The following is a 21236-nucleotide window of genomic DNA, read 5'->3' on the forward strand; positions in this document are numbered from 1 at the left end:
GTTATACTGAGCCGTGTTTGTAGATTTGTATGACAACTTGTAGCAGTTGCTAGTGTTTGGAATTGCACAAATACTTGAACCTGCAGTACTTTTCTTTCACAATAAATGTGAACTGCTTTAAAAAGCTAAAAACACTAGCCCATTAGCCCCACGAATGCACAGAACAGCACATCAACCGATTATTCTGAAGTGCAAACAGCAGCATTTTGAAATTTAATAATCACATTTGACCATATCACCATTTTGATGTTACTTTGATTCACTGTACAGACCTAAAGGATTATTAAATGATTCTACCAATGCTCTTTATGAAACAAAAAACATTCAAATCACTGCAATATTCGTGATATTGCTTATTTTTATATCGTCAGCAAAATCTTCGCAAATATTTTGGGAATATACGATATATCACCCAGCCCTACCACAAAGCCCTATAGTGTTTCAATTTTTCAGGGAATATCAACCTACAGTACATATAACATAGTTATCGCTTCATATTAAGGTGAACTTTTTTAAGAAATACACAATGCTTCTAAAATTACATATTATGCATAAAACTAAAGCCCAGCTACTATTAATGCAGGCTATAGTGCAAGGAAATAAGCTTCATTTGTGATGACTATCAGTGTTTTCTTGATGTTGGTAACTATGTGGCCCAGTGTGGTTCCTCTCGGAGGAAACTGATCACACAATGTGAAATTTGATGCTTCCACTGGTGTACATCCTCTGTGAAACTCTCATACAATTCTGTGTGGGTATCACTTTTATCTCTTGCTCTGCAATAAAACTGGGTGGATTTTGTTCTAGTTCTACTGTCAATGCACTAGTGCTATGAGTAACATTGTGCTACTTGTTTAACCGTGGTTACAGTTTTATGCGAAGTGACATGAAGTATGCACACTGCAGTAACAGCTGACCTGGGGCAACCTTTGATTAAAGGAATCTTCTGGGTCCAGTACAACATCAGCTCTATGGAAAGCATCTGTGGAATTTTGTCAATGAGCAAAACAAATCATTTTGACTTGTCCCTCAGTTTGTAAAATGAATAGGGGTGATCAATTTCTGACCAGCATATCTGTTCGGAGATTTGAAGTTTTTAAATGCTATCATCTGTAAAATAATATAAAGTGCCAGGGACTGTGAGTGTGCAAGCACTCCAGGAAGGATTTCTCTGTGTGTGTGTGTGTGTGTGTGTGTGTGAGAGAGAGAGAGAGAGAGTGAGGAGTGGGTGGCTCTAATCCAGCTTAGAGTTTCACCCATGCTCAAACAGAGGCTGCACAGATGGGTGGACTCTGGCCACAAGGCAAAAAATATAGGGGCTTCTTTTCTTCTATGCAAAAACACCTTGAGTGTCTTGACAACGGCAGGCAAAGAAGATCATCTGTCGTACGCCAGCCTCAAAAATAACAGCCAGCCCTTTAATTCTGTTTTGACCTTGTACAAATGTTCATGTCAGTGTTATCCAATCCGATGCAAGCCATTTCAAACAAAGAAGAAGAGAAATAAATATAACAAAACAAGGAACACATTATGCAATAACCATGCACCATCTTTCCCCACACTCTCATTAGCTCACAGACAGCGATCAATAGAGCTTCATAAAGCTCAGACGAATCCCCCACTGGGATTTGTGCTGGAAGAGGATGTGTGTTTTCTTTATTAGTTATGAAAGAGGAAGGAGAGGAAGTATCAGATCATGAGAAATAGAAAAGAGCAGCATGCAGGTTCTATTGGAAGGGTGAGTTTTGACTTGGTGAGGTAACCACTTTTTTATTTACTAGGTATATTTGAAAGGGAACAACAAATTAGTGGGGAAAGAGAAGAGGGATGGGATGGGATATGTTGCAGGCTAGACTCAAACCTATGTCACCCACATGAGCTTCACAGCTAAATGTGTCAGGAGCAAGTAAGCAACAACTGCAGCATTGCTCAGACAGTTCACTGGTTTAATAGTGAGCAGGGTCACATAGAATCTTCGCTCGAAGAATTGGAACATCTGTCATTTTTTAAATTCTATTTCCCTGGCCCTTTTTATTTATTAAACATTGTGGCTAATTCGATGATGTGTCCAGCTACCAATAAGAGTGCAATACTGTCAGCACCGTTGAACATATTTTACCATTTTTAAATCATATAGGAGGGTGTGGGAGCAATTGCAGCAACTGTGCAGGTAAAAAAATAAACACTTTTCCTTACATTCTCGTGTTTCATGTGTTTGAGCAGACGCAGTTCTCTGTACGTGCGTTTGGCGTGTATGATGGACTGGAATGGCCGTGACAGCTTCTTCACCGCAACCTTCAGGCCTGACTTTGCATCATACGCCGAGCTGTGGAAAAAGAACAGCATGTTACGGATTTGATCAATATCGCAGACCACAAGATTGCTGGAGATTTTCAGGTTAAGCTGCAAGTTCCATGAGCATGCCAGGGTGAAATGGGAGGAATAATTTGGTTAAGAGAAACACAAGAACATTTGTGTTAAAAGCAATGTTAGAAATTCTAAAAAAAATAATTTTTAAATGGGATAAGGGCTACAGATTAAAATTTGTGGTTCATTGCTACAGTGTAAGTTTTGAGTGTCAGAAAATGATGCAATCAATAAAATGCAAGATATAATTCTGTTTGCTTTCTGTGAGTATTTAGTTGCTCGATTTCCAGAGGATGAGCTTAAACAATGGTGCTTTTGACTAGGGATGTAAATAATACCATTTTTTCTCTTCCGATCCGATTCCTGAACTATCAGTATCGACCGATACCGATCCCGATCCGATACCAGTGTTGTTTTTTTCTTAATGAATTTAGAACATCTATAATTCACTGTGTGGAACTGATTGGGAGTAGTCTTTGTGTAAAGAATCAAAAACTTCTAACAATACATTATTTCATTATAAAATAGGAAAACAAAAAACAGTTACATAAGAGCATGTGCAAACTTTATGTTTAACTAGTCTGCAGGATGCAACAGCAAAAATAACAGTAATTCCAGTGAGAGTCTTCAGTAGAAGCCAGTTCTCTTTACACATTTTTACTTGTATCTGGACTTGCACATGGTTTCAGATCTCTCTCTCTCTCTCTCTCTCTCTCTCTGTTATTTATTTATTTCATTTTAGTTTTATTAGTATATCAATCCACTTTTCAATCAAACAGTAATTTTTGGAACCCAATTTGTTTTTATTGTAATTTATAATAATAATAATTATTATTATTAATTTGACTATACATTGGTAATACATTTCAGTTGTAATTTCTTAAGGCTTTTATTTTGAAAGTCTGGTGCTGAGCGCTCCAGGAAGTCTTTGTTTGAGTGTTTGTTTGTAGGCTAATTCACAGTAGTGTAATACGCTTCTCATTCAACATCTGGTAAAATGCATGGTCGGTGCCATTCTCAGTGCATGTTATAGGCGGACCGAACTATTGATCATCTACATCTGAGATGAAGTTTGTGTGGAGCGACAACATACTGCGCTGAACAGCACATCACGAGCCTCTGCGCATATTTGTGTGTTGGCTGAGCGGCGTTCATTCAGTAAAGCATGGACTGTATATTTATTATTAAACACAGCCTTTTGCAAATCACAAAGCTTTTGGATGACAGTATGAGCCTGAATAAAATGCATGAGTTATATAGATTACTTTAATGGTGATTTGAAGGTTACTTATGTCATTCTTTGAGCTTGACAGTAACGTCAATGACCAACATGGGGTATCGGATTAGAATCGGGCTCGTCGGACCGATACCCGAACCGGGTAAAAACGTCGGATCAGTACCATCCCTACTTTTGACTCAGAAACTCTGAATCCAGCATGTTTCTGAGATTCAGGGAAATACCATAATGGGATGCAATCATCTGATAGGCTATTTAGAATAGTAGTCAATGGACATGAGGTTTTCAGTGGTCTACTGCAATTAATATGTTCATAAAAAAAATCAGTGGTGATGGGGGAAAATGTCCAATAAAGGAAATTACGATGGTGTTGCATCATGAGTTATCTTTTGATGAATATTTATTGTAATAAAAATATATCATTTTATCAAATATGTTGTTAAAACGGTATTGTGGAAATCATATCAAACTGGAAGTAGGCCTAGTAGTCAATTATAGTGGTATATAATAAAAATAGTAGGCCAAATAAATAGACTAATTTAAAAAAAAAAGAAATAACAATCTAACTGTTTCGACCATACTCTTCTGTATGCTAATAAATTTCAAATTGTGCTAAAAAAAAAAAAAAAAAAAAGTTTAGTTCACTAGCACAAGTAGCACACTAAAAGGGGTCATGGCATGCCTTTTTTATAGAGCCCGACCGATATGGGATTTTTGAGACCGATACCGATACTGATTTTAGAGTGGGAAAATTCACCGATTACTGATATGGTGGCCGATACAGTTCATTTTTGAGCTGGTATGAAAACAGACCTTTTCTATGTGGATTGTTCACCGATTTTGCACTGATATGACTATGAAAAGGTACTCAAAAAGTTGCTTTCTTAAACAAATATTTTTATCAAAGAATATTTGACATTATTATTATACATTGTCAACAAATTCTAGAAATGAACACTGAGAAAATAAAGAATAAATAAAAATACAAAAATACAATAAATAGCTTAAAAAAACATCAGTACTTTTAGTATCAGTCAAATGCTGACCATTAAAATAAATAATAAATAAAAATAAAATAAATAGCTAAATAAACATCTGTACTGTTTAGTATCAGTCAATTGCTGACCATTAAAATAAAGAATAAATAAAAATAAAATAAATAGCTAAATAAACATCAGTAGTACTGTTTAGTATCAGTCAAATGCTGACTATTTTAATACTGTCAGTCAATTATTGGCAGGTTGTAAAACAAGAAGCATTTTCTTCTGCCGAGACAAGAGATAAACAGCGGCAGCAGTGTTACACCGTATTCTGCTATACATGTTTAGGGGAAACTTTCAACGGTGGAAAACCAGACTTTTAAATATGACTTTTAATAATGTTACGACTGGGTTGTTTGGTTGAAGGGGGTACCAAACTGTGAATTCTGAACAAAACAGTTTGGTGAATACATGTTTGCACATTAGCTTCCACTCAGCTGACAAGCAATGAAAGTAGCTACGTGGTTACCTAGTTAGCTATAAGCTCGTTGTCACGGAGAGTAAAAGATGGACCAGCATTGTGTCTCGCCAACTAGGTAACAACATAGCGTGAACTCAACATACAACAGACACAATCCACCACCGCACTGTTGTCTGCTGAGCTGCAAAAAGATGCTCTGATGTTTACCTTTCAATCTGCTACATTAATGCACTGACAAACTATGGCTGGCTAACAGCAAACAGACATGAGTGACATGGTTGTCAGGGACAGGGTTAACGTTATTTTAGTTATATTAAAAAGGGAAAATGATGGGGTCATTGTATTTAAGTTTCCAGTATGTATTTCACAAACTAGTTAGCAACTTAAGACACCGCTTAACTCCGCACCGCTCAACTCCGCCCTGTCTGCAGAGCCACCGTCAGCTCAGAGTCAGCTCTGTAAACAATGGAGTCGGAGCGTGCTCTGCTGGACAAACTACGTAATGACACCAATTCTAAACCACTGTTTTCTGCATTATATGCACGATATATCGGTCGGCATTAATTTTTTATCTTAATATGTTCCTTGAGGTTCACTTATGACATTAGTAAAATATATATATATACTACATTTGTAAAACATGATCATTTTCCACCCTTATTCTGAGCCTGTCAAAAACGGTTTTGGTGGTGCTTCTCCTGTAAGATTTGAGAATAAACACCCACTGTTATGATTGGCTCTCTGCTCTTGACTGGCCAGCTCTCTCCTTGCCATTTCACAGCACACCAATACTTGGTGGGAGACGGAAGTAATAAGGTAAATCAGGCTTTGATGTGTCGTTGTGGAGGCGGTCATATGGAAATGTCTACCACAGTGTGACAACACAATGGTGAGGAAGTGGAGAATGAGTCATTTTGGAAGTTTGGTTTCAACAAATGCTCTTTTTGCAGTGAGGAGAACGTTTTGAGTTCTGAAACTTACAATATGTTTTTATAGTAAAGATACCTCTTATATGTCAAAAGATCATGGAAAATGTTATTCCTCATGTCATGACCCCTTTAACGAAGCAATAGTACAGCCCTGTAGTGTTTGGCAGTTGTCAGAACATTGCTAAATGGTTGCTCAGGTGTTCTGAAAGGGTTTTAGCGTATTGGTATGCAGTTGTTAGGATGTCATTGGTCCACAGACATGGCTCTGGTCCCTCCTTTAATGTAAGACAATGGGATTTCTTTGCCCGTTTTATCATCCACAGAGTGAAAATCAGTAGTGTAATTGTTAAAAAAGAAAAAGAAAAAAAAGTGACCTCTCCAAACAGTGTGGAAATAACTCTAACCTAAGTATCAACAATAGTAATAGTGTTGCTTGTCTTAGCAAACACAACCAATAATCCTTAAAAATGTAAAGGAACTCACAATGCGAAGTTCTGCTCCATTAACTAGAAAATGTTCCTACCAATCTTTTCCAATCCCCAATTTCATTTTCCAAATGATCTTTGGAATAACAGAAGTGCAGTAACATAGCAGCCTGGTCTGGTGTAGTCAAAAGAGCGATCATAGGCTTTCCAGGAAGTGCAAGTAGGCCAGTCTCATACATGAAGGGAGACAAAGTTTTGTGCACTATTAGCATTCTCCCAAGAACACACCACGCCAAAGCATCTGCAGTCCCAGACAAATAACACACTACCGCAGACAAAAACACAAGACACTATAATGACAAAAATGAAATGTCCATTTAACAAACATCCACTCTAAAATAATCAACTTGGATAACAGACATTACTTTCTACATGGATCTTGAAATACTAGACCTGTACTATACCAGTGTTAATGTTAACAGAAACTAAAAAGTGAAGAAATGTTTTTCCCTTAACTGAAATAACAACTAGCATAATTGGATAAAATGAAACTAAATTCAAATGTTTAAATTCAACCTAGTGCCACAACAAATACAGACATGCATCATCTTTTGAAATGATGTCACATGTAATTTCCTGAACGTATTGTATCATTGCTTTCTTGAAAAGAAAATATGCAGCCACATTTGAACATATGCAAATTTTAGCACAAGTCTTGATAAGACTTATTTAGATAAATCATGCTCACACATACAGTTTTGACAGAGACACAATAGTGTCACCAACAGTGGGGTCAACAGTTGTGCAAACTGTTGACTAAGTGTTTATTGTTGAGTCTTGCAGAAATGTTGCTCTTCGCCTTACATAACAATCCGTGCATGACTCAAACCAGCCCAACAGGGGGAAGGCATAGTTGAAGTCTCTCTGCTGCAGTCTCTTATGGGTGTGGTATTCAGATATCTGCTTACAAGCATTGTGCGCAGACGGCTACAAACTGAACTTTACGTTCAGCAGGGTGATATACGATGGCTGTGTGTTCTGTTTAAACAGAAGACAGAGATTGCAGACAGGACAGATAGCTGGTACAGGTTTTCTGTTATATAAACACATGTTTGGAAAGAACATAGTGAAAAAAAGATGTAGTAGGGAGAGCCAAGCCAGTGACCCTGTGCTGATTGTGAAACATGGGAAACCACCAGTAAAATGGTGAAGCTTCAAACCTTAGCTAAACCAGTGCTGGCCTTACATAATAAGCAACATAAGCGGACGCATAGGGGCCCGCAACCACCTGATGACCCCCTACTACAGGTTCAGTATTGCTGAGTGACTATTTACCCCAAGTGTAAATAGCACTGTTCACACACTATTTGTGTGCCAATAATCAGATGAAACCAGGCAAAACTATGAAAAATACTATGTAATCGTTGAAGACCAATTTTTGAATCAGTGGCGTGGAGACACAAGTGTGACATTTGATGTGCACAATTACCTGCTTCATTCATGGACCAGCGAAGACATCATTGTGCACGAAATGGGGAAGAAACTGGTCTGTTATGAGCTGCGCTCGGCATTTAAACACAGTGATGGGGCACCATTAACTTTTCATCAAAATGAATTGTTTAATTCATACATATCGGAATTAAATTCATAAAACACACACACACACACTCACTCATTGGCCACTTTATTAGGTACACCTGTTCATCTACTTATTCATGGGATTATCTAATCAGCCAATTGTGTGGCAGCAGTATAATGTATAAAATCATGCAGATATGGGTCAGGAGCTTCAGTTAATGTTCACAACAACCATCAGAATGTGGAAATAAAATTGATCTCAGTGATTTAGACCATGGCATGATTGTTGGCAGAATTGCATCTCAAAATGCACATAATGTTGGACCTTGAGGCGGATGGGCTACAACAGCAGAAGACCACGTTGGGTTCCACTTCTGTCAGCCAAGAAAAGAAAACTGAGGCTGCAGTGTGCCTACCATTTGTGTACCTCAGCAGAAATCCAGATTTGTCAGACCGGGTGATGTTTTTCCAATCGTCTACTGTCCAGTTATGGTGAGCCTGTGCCCACTGCAGTCTCAGTTTTCTGTTCTAAGCTGACAGTAGTGGTACCCGGTGGGGTCTTCTGCTGCTGTAGCCCATCCGCCTCATTGTTCGACATGTTGTACGTTCAGAAATGCTTTTCTGCAAAGCACTTTTGTAATGGGTGTTTATTTGGGTTACTGTCACCTTCCTGTCAGCTTGGACCAGTCTGACCATTCTCCTCTGTTCTCTGCCATTAACAAGCCATTTTTGCACATAGAACTGCCGCTTACTGGATGTTTTTTGTTTTTCGCACCATTCTCTTTACCCTCTAAAGACTGTTGTGTTTGAAAATCCCAGGAGATCAGCAGTTACAGAAATACTCAAACCAGCCCGTCTGGCACCAACAATCATGCCACGGTCTAAATCACTGAGATCACATTTTTCCCCATTCTGATGGTTGATGTGAACATTAACTGAAGCTCCTGACCCATATCTGCATGATTTTATACATTACACTGCTGCCACATGTTTGGCTAATTAGATAATCACATGAATAAGTAGATGAACAGTGTACCTAATAAAGTGGCCGGTGAGTATATTTACACTATACTGTATATCAGGGCTGGGTAAAAATATTGATTTTCCAAATCCAATGCAATCTTCATTCAATATCGATTCTTAAATCCCAAGATCAATCTTTTACTTTATGTGCAACCCTCAACTGCAATGAGAGGAAAGCCACTGCTGACTTGGAGGATCTTGCTGTAATACATCGATCGATCACTGCCATGGAGACGAAATTCACTGAGGTGGTTACAAGAGTGGGGGATGTCGAGAAACGGATCGATTATCTGGAGTCATCGGAGACGGAATTATCTGCTAATCTGCTGGTGACCAAGGTGGATTTGGAGCATGTCTGGAAGAAACTGGAAGATATGGAGAACCGTAGCCAGTGGAATAACGTCCATATTGTTGGAATTCCTGAGGGACCAGAGGGTCAGGATAAGGTGAAATTCCTGGACGGGCTCTTTCCGAGTCTGCTCGACATAACAGGTCATAAGATGGAAATCGAGCGAGCTCACAGGGTTCACTGAGCAAAAAAATTCTCTTGATTCTGAGATAACCTTGGAGGAGCTTGGCAAGGTAATTAAGGCCTTTGCCTACAGGCAAGGTTCTGGGGCCAGATGGCTTTGCCGCTGAGTTTTTTAGATCTTATGCTACAGAACTGGCTCCACTTTTGCTAGAAGTTTATACAGAATCATTAAAGAATGGAAAGCTTCCACCAACTATGACGCAAGCCCGGATCAGTCTGATTCTTAAAAAAGGACAAAGATCCAAGCGATGTATCTTATGCATATAGATCAGGTGGGGTTTATTCAGGGCCGTAGCTCTTCTGATAACATTAGGCGTTTCATCAATATCATGTGGTCAGTGGCAAATGATCAGACTCCGGTCGCTGACATCTCACTTGACGCCAAAAAGGCGCTTGATATGCTAGAATGGGATTATCCTTTTAAGATTTTGGAAATGTATGGGAATACTTTTATTGGTTGGATTAAGTTACTTTATAGACACCCGATAGTGGTGGTACAAACGAATGCGTTAATTTCAGATTATTTTACTCTTGATAGGGGCACCCGGCAGGGTTGCCCTCTTTCTCCATTATTGTTCTGTCTTGCCATGGAACCATTAGCAGCTGCGATAAGAAAGGAGGATGATTTTCCAGGGGTAGTGGCGGGAGGTGTGGCGCATAAGCTTTTGCTTTATGCAGATGGTATTTTATTATTCGTCTCCGACCCTACTAGTTCTATGCCTTGCCTCCTCAGTATTATTAATTCCTTTTCTAAGTTATCAGGATAGAGTTAATTGGTCTAAATACGAAGCTTTTGCTCTGACAGCATACTGCCCGGTAATGGCTTTTTAGCCAGGTGCCTTTCAGTAGCCCAAACAGGGCATTAAGTATTTGGGTATTTTATTCCCACAAATTTGTGTGATTTAGTTTTGAGCCTTTAATAAAAAGCGATGTGGGCAGGTGGGCTTCATTACATTTATCCAAGATTGGGAAGGTTAATGTTATTAAAATGAATTGTATTCCAAAATTCAACTACCTGCTACAATCTCTCCCTATAGATGTCCCCCTCTCTTATTTCAAGCAATTTGATAGCACAGAGAAGTCCTTCATTTGGAAAGGTAAACATCCCAGATTACATTTCAGTAAACTGCATAGGCTGATTGACAAAGGTGGGCTAGGCCTACCAAAGATTTTGTTTTATTATTATGCATTCAGTCTCAGACATTTGGCTCAGTGGTCATTTCCACCTGAGAGATCCTCTCCCAGGTTTTGTATTGAACAGAAAGTTCTTGCCCCTATTTCGTCACTACAAAGCCTATCAAACTAACCGGAGAAGTTACACCCAGTTATCTCGCATTTGCACTCAGTATGGAGTGTTTAATTTGGACATTTATTTAAATGTTGCCTCAAGCATATGGCTGAACCCAAAATTATGTATTAATAAGTCCCCTTTCTGCTGGTCAGAGTGCACTGTGAGGGGGGTTACTACACTCAGTGACCTATATGAGAGTGGAGTGTTGAGATCCTTCGAAAATTTGGTTCAACCTATTGGGATTCCCAGATCTCAGTTAAGTATTTACAGCTGCGCCACCTGCTCTGTACTATTTTTGGGAGTAGCATACTCCCCCTTAAAGCAGTAGACACTCTGGGAGTGGTGACTGCTTTTGGAAAAGGTCTTGAGGCATCAGTGTATTACTCCCTGCTAATTCAGAATCTGGGGGACAGAGCTTTAACTTCTATCAAGAGATTATGGGAGAAAGATTTAAACTTGGGAGTGTGGGCTAGGCTTCTAAAAAATATCAAGTTTGTATCTAGAGATGCAAGGGTGCGCCTTATGCAATTCAAGATTTTACATTGATTCTATTGGACCCCCTCTAGATTGTATAGGCTTGGTCTTAAAGACACACCCACCCGCTGGTGATGCCAATCCGAAGACGGATACACAACCCATGTTTTTTTGTGGCGTGTTAAGATCCAAGAATTTTGGTTGAAGGTTCAGAGTTTTATGTATGACGTCTTGGGCACTCAAATTTCATTTTGCCCCAGACTCTGTATTTTAGGAATGGGGCGGTCATTAATATAGGGAATAAACACATAAAAAATTGGGTCCTAACCAGTGTCATGATCGCCAGACAAATTGTTTTAACGGGATGGAAGTCGGCTGGAGTGCCCCCATTTCAGGAGTGGTGCTCGGAGATGGGGAGGGTGGCGGCTTTCGAAGAGGAGTCATCTAGGAGACTGGTGAATTTGGACTCGTTTGTGGGGAAATGGGGCAACTATTTGGCGTTTTTGGAGGGCTCTCGGGGGGGGGGGGGGGGGGGTCAGTGGAGAGGGAGTTGTAGTTGTTAATGTGTGTGATTATTATATATTTTTTTGTTTTTGAGTTACTCATAAGTGACCACAGGAATGTTTGTTGAGGGTCAGGGTGGGGTTGAGGATTGGGAGGAGTAATAGTGGGGGGTTAAATATTGATCCTGTGTATGTTTAGTTTTTCTTTGTTTAATGTATGAATCAATAAAAAATGTTAATCACAAAAACAAACAAAAAACAAAACAAAAGTACACTTTTATATTCCAAATGTTGTAGTAGGCTGCCAGTTAAAAGACTGCGCAATTACAAGTGAGATTTTTAAGTCCAATAATATTGTATTAGATTATTTAAAATAAATAAATAATTCACCAAAATTTTATTTTCACATTTCAAAGGTTGTATTAAGTTCCCAGTGGATAGATCGACATACTACAGATGAGATGTTTACAGTAAGTCGAATAATGAGTACAGTATTCGATTATTTTCAAGAGAAAAAAAAACTAAAATTCACCAAAATGTTATTTCACATTCCAAAGGTTGTAGTAAGTTCCCAGTAGATAGACTGATAAATCTCACCAGTAGTAAGTCAGTCTGCCCACTGGGAAAATAATGTTTTTCATTCATTTTAGTGATTTTTTTTTTTCATAATATAAGTGAATAATGTACATTCACTTGCACAGCTATCACTCTGGTGATCTAGTCAAGACTTTTTTTTTTTTTTTTTTTTTTTAAATAGAACATGCAAGTCAATAGCCAAATAAATGACTGCTCTGACGCCAGTGACGTTTTAGTTGTGGGTGGAGTTTTCAGACGGTCCCTTACACACCATAGGTGAATATCCAAAGAATATCAAACCTAAAACTAACTCTACCCCGCAATTAAACGTAAGCCTATATCTTTACAATGTAGGCATATGCTTCAATTGTATTATGAATGTATGGTTATTTTCATCATCTCATTTAAAACTATGCCTTTTCAAACCAGAGCAACATCAAAGACAGCAGGTTTATGTGTAGCGCTGTCTGATAAATCTGGCTATTTGATGAGAGATAGCTCGGCTGCAATAAACGTCATGAGTTTTGGAGACTAAAAACTCCTGTTTTTAGAAGTGACCTGTTGTTATTTTTCCAATTTCCTATTTTTAACTTGAACATTAAATTGAAATTAAAAAAACAAGTCATTATTTGTTTTTAATATTGGTTTTGTAAACAAATAATGAAACAAGTTGTTTTTTTGTTTTTCCAATTTTGAATTCCTAATTGAATATGAAAAGAATGAATGATACACGAATTCTATACTAATACTGTGTAGGCGTTCCCTTTGCTCTCAAAACAGCCTCAATTCTTTATGGCATGGATTCCACAAGATGTTGGAAACATTCCTTTGAGATTCTGGTCCATGTTGACATGAATGCATAACGCAATTGCAGATTTGTCAGCTGCACATTCATGCTGCAAATCTCCCATTCTATCACATCCCAAAGGTGTTCTATTGGATTCAGATCCAGTGACTGGGAAGGCCACTGAAGAACAGTGAACTCATTGTCATGCTCATAAAACCAGTTTGAGATGACTTTTGCTTTGTGACATGGTGCATTATCATGCTGTAAGTAGCCATTAGAATATGGGTAAATTGTGGCCATGAAGGAATGTACATGGTCAGCAACAATACTCAAATAGCTGTGGCATTCAAGCCATGATTGGATTGGTATTAATGGGCCAAAAGTGTGCCAATAAAACATTCCCCACACCATTACACCACCGCCACAAGGTGGTTGGGTCCATGGAATCATGCTGTTGGTGCCAAGTTCTGACCCTACCATCTGTGTGCCTCAACATAATTCGAGATTCATCAGACCGGGCTACATTTTTCCAGTCTTCAACAGTCCAGTTTGGTGACCCTGTGCCCACTGCAGCCTCAGCTTTCTGTTCTTGGCTGACAGAAGTGGAACCTGACGTGGTCTTCTGCTGTTGTAGCTCATCTGTCTCAAGGTTCGATGCGTTGTGCACTCTGAGATTCTATTTTGCTCACCACAATTATACAGAGGGGTTATCTGAGTGGTTACTAGTGGTCGACTGATATATCGCCGAGGCAGATAAATCGGCAGATATTCAGAATTAAAATTTTCCCCTTCGGCCAATTTATTTCTTAAGGGTGCCAAGAATCGCCTGCTTGCATGTCAAGCGACTGAGACATGTAAACGACCAGTCACGGTTCATTTTGTTGTTACATGTCATTGTGTTACTACAATAATAGACTGACCGTTGTTCAACACACAATGTTAAATCAGCAGTTACAGAAATACTCAAACCAGCCTGTCTGGTACCAAGAATCATGCCATGGTCAAAATCACTGAGATCACATTTTTTCCCCATTCTAATGGTTGATGTGAACATTAACTGAAGCTCCTCACCCATATCTGAATGATTTTATGCATTGCTGCCACACGATTGGCTGATTAGATAAATCACATGAATAAGCAGGTGTACAGGTGTTCCTAATAAAGTGCTCAGTGAAAGTATACAGTTTATAGAAAATAATTTTGATTCACCTCTCAGTCTGTAAAAATAAGTAAAAATCGTTTGAACAGTAACACACTTACAATGGAAGTCTGTGGGGCAAGGTATTGCAGCACAATAAAAATTAAAATACATACTGTTTCAATAGTAAAGGCACAAGACTTAAACATTCTATGCGTTAGCATAAGACAAGTGTGCTAAAATCACTTACTAACCTTGTCTGGGCAAAGTTACATTCAACTCCTGACATGACCATGTAAACCCGGGAACTTTTTGCATAAGAACAAGGATACCAGAAAGTAGGGCTGGGTATTGATACAGATTTCCTAACCCAAATTTCCATCCACAAACTCTCTATAGATTCTGATTCATTTGGGTTTATTTCTGTTATAATTTCCATTTTGCATATTTTTGTTTTTTAAACCCTCCAGAATGCCTTTTCCCCATAGACTTCCATTGTAAATGCATTACTGTTAATGCATTTTTTTGTTTGTTTGTTTGTTTGTTTTTACAAACTGAAAGGTGAGTCAAAAAATCCACCAATATAATCAACAGAATGTCACAGATGCTGTCCATAGAGCTTACCTTGTTTTTAACCCAGAACATTCCTTTATCTATAAGACAATGGGCAAGGGAGGCACAGTTATGGCTTTAGTTCAGCCTTGGCTAGATCATGAACAACCTGTACCCAAGAAAGCAAAACAAGACCAAAGTAGGCCAAAGGAGTTTCCAATCAGTCAAGACACTGCACACCCTGTGCCCTGCGTCAGATCACAAAGAGCTTGGATTAAACCAGTAAAGAAAAAAAACCTGACTACAGTAAACAATGTTCTTTGGATGTGCTGTTTTGATTGTACTTCAAATTCTTGACAGATGTACTGAATGATACATTTCTTCTTTCACCTAACTAAAAGAAATAAAGTTTATGCGCAGTCTAATTATGTGTCTTATGTACAGATTTTCTCTTTGACCCTTGAAAAGAAAGCAGTGCTACAGTTAGAGCCTTCCAGCAGAGTTCAGATCTATTCTTTAGAACAACAGGACCTGTGTGAACTCAACAGCATGACATACGGGATGTTTGCAAACATTCAGTCTGGAGTTTCATTAAGTTTCTGGGCGTCTCACAGATAAATCCCTCAACTGCTCCAATAAAAAAACATCTATAACAGTCCAAACAGGTTTAAACATGTCAACTGAACAACATTACAGTGGTACAAGTGGCTACATTATATATTTAATTAATCTGATCATAAAACACTACAATATGCCAATGCACTATAGGAGGACAGTAATTTGGCAATGCTCAGTGCAGCGTGTTTTTTTTTCTATTTTATTTAGCTTGACAGACAAAGTGCTCCATGCATGCCTAGCACAGCAGAGCAGGAGTGGGAATGATTGACAGTGAACACACTTGAAGCGCTTGATTTTTCCAAGCTGAGATGCCCTAGGAACAAACACAAAAGGACTCTCTATTTATATCCCTACCAGAGGACACTGTTAGACAGGATACTTACACATTATCGGGGACTGTCCGGGAAAATTATGGTATGAACACTCCAGACAATTACAACCATGCTTGTTCTTCATGGCTCATCCCTGATGTCAACATTCAAAGCAATGCGGGCTTTTCCTCCATGAAAGTCCCCAAGCCACATGCCAAAGGTTTTTGTACAGTTCTGTGCAATATTACCCAGCCATCAACAAAGGAAAATCTGCACGTACAATATCTTAAAAGATCTTTTTGAGTAGTTTATGTGATATTTACAACAAATTTTAATCCTGACAAGCATGACTAACCAGTTTAGTGGTGAGACGAACACCTAATCCTGGAATTATGAGTCAGGAGCAGAGAGTGACATAATTTTGTCCTCATGGTCAGACTACTGTAGCATTCACTTCTGTGCATTTCAGATGAGATTACATACATGAGTCCAATGCAATGAAACTTGAATCTGAAAAATAACGTGGACTTTTTACTAGGCTACTGCGTGCGTGGTCCACGCGATGGTCTAGTGAGAAATCCCCTTTCATTTTCAGATTAATTAAAGTTTCAGTTCATTGTGTTTATGCATGTACAGTAGTGCACGCACAAAATGCTGCCTAGTAGGCAGCTCACTAGGTCTTGACACATTCTGCGCATATCAGTGCACTAAACATACAGTATTTGACGTTTTCTGGTACAAAACCAATCGCCCTTCGCAAATATATTTAGGTTCAAATCTTTTGCAAGCAGTGCTGCAACATGACTCTACAAATAGATCTAGAAAACCATTGCAGAGCAAACGCAAGAGGCCCGAACGTTTAAGAAGCCAGATCATGTTATGCGAGACATGAAAACCAGCACAGATATTTACCATACAGATCCATATGCTCCAGAACCCACGGGTGATAAACTCTGGTACCGCTCCGGCACCTCCCATATGGTCTTATTGAGCTCCTGTCGGTAAAAAGTGGGTCTTTCCTTCTGGGACATTCCTGTAGAGGAGTGAAAACTTCTGCGCTGTTCTTGATCACAGTGCTTTGATATGAACTAAACAAACTCACAAAACAAAAGCGAAGCCTCCAGATTCACAAACTTATACCCATGCATCAAACAACATCGGTGAAAAAATGCATAGGTGCAATGGCTGAAGATCGTGCACACGGTCAAACTCTGATCCTTGTGGAGTCGCTGGGTGAGGAAGCGTGAGATTTCTTGTGCGGATTTTTCGTTTTTGTTTGGTTGTTTTGTTGTTTTTTTTTTTACAGGTTCTACTCGCGTGATTTTTCCCCCCACCCGTATTCTGGTATGTCCCGCCCCCTGCGTTCGGATTGGCTACTAAGAGCTACTTACAAGCGGTCTGCGATTGGCCAGTTGAGAAGTCGTTCATTTAGCCTTAGTAACCATAGTAAACAGAGGGACATCTTATCGTATAAATTTCAGAACAACAAACAGTCACTAAGTTCGATGTTCAATGCAAATTTTAATTGGTTAACAGTAGACAAGACAAAATGATCACATGCATTCCAGTGTATGAACGTGTGTGTGTGGTGTGTTTTTTTACGCTCGTCTGTCCTATACAGCTGATAGTCCTATTTACTATTAAGTATATTCCATACAGTTCAATATACGATGTGTAACATAAATTGTCACTTCTTTTCTATAACTTATCATTAATTAATTCTACAATTCGTTTTTAATAATTTAGAACGTTTAACTATAGGTAGAGTGCTTACACACACACACACACACACACACACACACACACACACACACATCTAATTCTAATTCGAGAGCTCTTTTTTTTTGTGATTAAAATTTTTTATTGATTTTTCAAAGCAAAGAAAAATAATATATATATACAATGAATCAACATTAACTCCCACTACTTTCCCTCCCCAATCAAGAACCCCACCCGACCCCAAACGAACATTCCAGTGGTCTTACATATGTACACACATATACAGAGAATAAAATAATAAAAATAAATAAATATATAATTATAATATAGAGAGAGAGAGAGAGAGAGAGAGAGAGAGAGAGAGAGAGAGAGAGAGAGAGAGAGCACACACACACACACACACACAACATCTGTACATTATCCAAACTTTTGGCCACCAGTGTGTATATATATACCATACGGTATATATATATATATATATATTAACTATTTCATACATGTAGTCTCACTCATCATCGTTCAGGACAATTGAGGTCACATATAACTAATTATTTTCTTTCTATTTACTATTAATAAAAAGAAAAACACAACGTTTTTCCACAGTCGCAACGGGAAAGTGTCAGAAGTTATAGTCACCCCAATGACTTATCGTGAAGGTAGCTACTTTTTTCTGTATGAAGCTATCAATTATGAAATTACCAACAAAGAGATTTTCCTGTTTTGTCCGTCTTTCCCCTGCATCTTCTTGTTTTCGTTCTTAACCGCGTAAGAAAATCATCCTATCAGAAGGCGTCGTCAAACTGGTGACGTATAGACAACTTTCGTCCAATCATTTGACGTCTATTTATAACGCGTTCTACTCTGACAACAGGCCTGGTGTCACTGCACAAGAGCAACTCTCAGGACTTCGCAGCAAATCTCGCGAGAGTGGAGATCCTCTGTATGTGAAGCGGTTTTTTTTTTTTTTTTTTTTTTAAAAAGCTTGGGTTACTGTTTTTATTTTAATTTCACATGTGCAGAGGCTATATATATATATATATATATATATATATATATATATATATATATATATATATATATATATATATATATATATATATAAAGGTAGATACACGAGAAAAACAATTACATATAAAGATAAAATGAAAAGGATAAATAAAATGAAAGCAGAAAAGATTCAAATAAATTTTGAAAAAAAGGCAAATTTTGCTTACTAATAACTGAAAATGTAAATTGTATCTTATAAATATGAAGTTGTTTTTAAAGTTGTCTCGGTTACATAATTGTTATTTATTTATTTATTTTATCTTGGATACATTTGTTAAAGTAAAATCTAGGCCTATTAATTCCAAAGATTGGGACCAGATTAAAGGGATTGTTCATCCAAAAATGAAAATTCTCTCATCGTTTACTCGCCCTCATGCCATCACTTATGTGATAACTTTCATTCTTCTGAGGAACATGCTTACTTGCTTGTTTTGATTATTGGTTACCGTTAAGTCGATAGGTTTGTGTGAAAAGAACAGACCGGAATTACAGATGCTGTCAGCCACTGTTTTCGAGACGTTTCTGCAAAGAGCACTTGATGGCTGAAAAATCCGAATCCTCTGAAATCTGGATTCAGTATGTGGAAAAATTACTTTGTTGTTGGTTTTGTTATTGGTGGCATATATAGCAGTTGGCTAATACAACTTGTTTATTATCTTTTTTCACAGTATTACCAATAATAATACTCTCTTCAACAATCATCTCATTCTCATAATTTAGCATGTGACCAATACATTTATCTTGCAAAATAGCGACCTCTTCTGACTAGTTGCAACCAAACGAAAACCAAATCTTATCCCACTGATTCTTCCAAAGAGTAGCATCAGTATCTGAAGAACATACACGCGTTTCCTGAATAAAACAAAATCCGCACTTTTCCCTTAAAAAAAAAATATAACAATAAAGATTTTCTCTGAGATTGATAGAAAAGAAAGTCATAACACAAAAAACGTATATATAGTGACTATAATGTAGACTTTAAACTTTAACACACGATGGGTATTTTACAAATGAACAAATGTATTTTTAGACCAACAAATCTAATAAGAAATTCTATCAAAGCAGACGGCACATGGATCTCTTTACCATCAACGAAAGCCCATTCTCCACTTAAGTTGGCAATTTTTCCTTTCTTAATTCCTTACTTGCTCTATCCACAGAACTATTTCTTTAACATAAATGTATAATTATAATTATAATTTAATTATAATTTTCTTTATTTATCACACATTATACATTTGCACATATACAGCTAGCTGGGGTCAGAGTGCAGGGTATTGTCAGATGCTATGTGACCTGTGTAACATGAGAGAATTTGACACTTTTGAAATTTTGTTTTCTACAAAGTCAGCATCATTATGTACAGGAAATAAGTTAGTTGGCCTTTCCAATTAACTCATTGGAGAATAGATTGGAGATCTAATTACAGTCTACTATTATGAGGGCTTTAATGCCAACTGGCCTTATAGAATAACTGTATATATATATATATATATATATATATATATATATATATATATATATATATATATACTGTATATATATACACATAGAGTTGAAGTCAGAAGTTTACATACACTTAGGTTGAAGTAATTAAAACTCATTTTTGAACCACTCCACAGATTTCATATTAGCAAACTATAGTTTTGGCAAGCCGTTTATGACATCTACTTTGTGCCACTTCTACTATGTCATAAATCGATTGTTTCACTTTTAATTGACTATATCACAATTCCAGTGGGTTAGAAATTTACATACACTAAGTTAACTGTGCCTTTTCTATTCCAGAAAATGATGTCAAGCCTTTAGACAATTAGCCAATTAGCTTCTGATAGGAGGTGTACTGAATTGTGGTGTACCTGTGGATGTATTTTAAGGCCTACCTTCAAACTCAGTGCCTCTTTGCTTGACATCATGGGAAAATCAAAAAGAAATCAGCCAAGACCTCAGAAAAAATTTGTGGACCTCCACAAGTCTGGTTCATCCTTGGGAGCAATTTCCAAATGCCTGAAGGTATCACGTTTATTTGTACAAACAATAGTACGCAAGTATAAACACCATGGGACCACACAGCCATCGTACCGCTCAGGAAGCAGACGCATTCTGTCTCCTAGAGATGAACATATTTTGGTGCGAAAAGTGCAAATCAATCCCAGAACAACAGCAAAGGACCTTGTGAAGATGCTGGAGGAAACAGGTAGACAAGTATCTATATCCACAGTAAAATGAGTCCTATATCGACATAACCTGAAAGGCTGCTCAGCGAGGAAGAAGCCACTGCTCCAAAACCGCCATTAAAAAGCCAGACTACAGTTTGCAAGTGCACAAAGGGACAAAGATATTACTTTTTGGAGAAATGTCCTCTGGTCTAATTAAACAAAAATTGAACTGTTTGGCCATAATGACCATCGTTATGTTTGGAGGAAAAAGGGTGAGGCTTGCAAGACGAAGAACACCATCCCAACCATGAAGCATGGGGGTGGCAGCATCATGTTGTGGGGGTGCTTTGCTGCAGGAGGGACTGGTGCACTTCACAAAATAGATGGCATCAGGAAGAAAAATTATGTGGATATATTGAAGCAACATCTCAAGACATCAGCCAGAAAGTTAAAGCTTGGTCGCAAATGGGTCTTCAAATGGACAATGACCCCAAGCATACCTCAAAAGT

At 38.0% G+C, this 21236-nt stretch overlaps 1 protein-coding gene across 2 annotated transcripts in view; it reads right to left on the reverse strand.

Moving 5' to 3' along the window:
* Positions 1-17135, reverse strand: part of LOC127426324 (mitogen-activated protein kinase 14B) — a 45915-nt gene extending 28780 nt beyond the window's left edge. For both annotated transcript variants that reach the window (XM_051673071.1, XM_051673072.1), the window contains exons 1-2: positions 16715-17135; positions 2197-2326 (exon numbers count right to left, since the gene is read on the reverse strand). In XM_051673071.1, coding sequence (XP_051529031.1) covers positions 2197-2326; positions 16715-16833 — 249 coding nt within the window. In that variant the 5' untranslated portion in view covers positions 16834-17135. The remainder of the gene's footprint in view (positions 1-2196; positions 2327-16714) is intronic.
* Positions 17136-21236: the final 4101 nt, after the last annotated feature.

The sequence above is a fragment of the Myxocyprinus asiaticus genome, chromosome 35 (assembly GCF_019703515.2).
Source record: "Myxocyprinus asiaticus isolate MX2 ecotype Aquarium Trade chromosome 35, UBuf_Myxa_2, whole genome shotgun sequence".
NCBI classification, from domain to species: Eukaryota; Metazoa; Chordata; class Actinopteri; order Cypriniformes; family Catostomidae; genus Myxocyprinus; species Myxocyprinus asiaticus.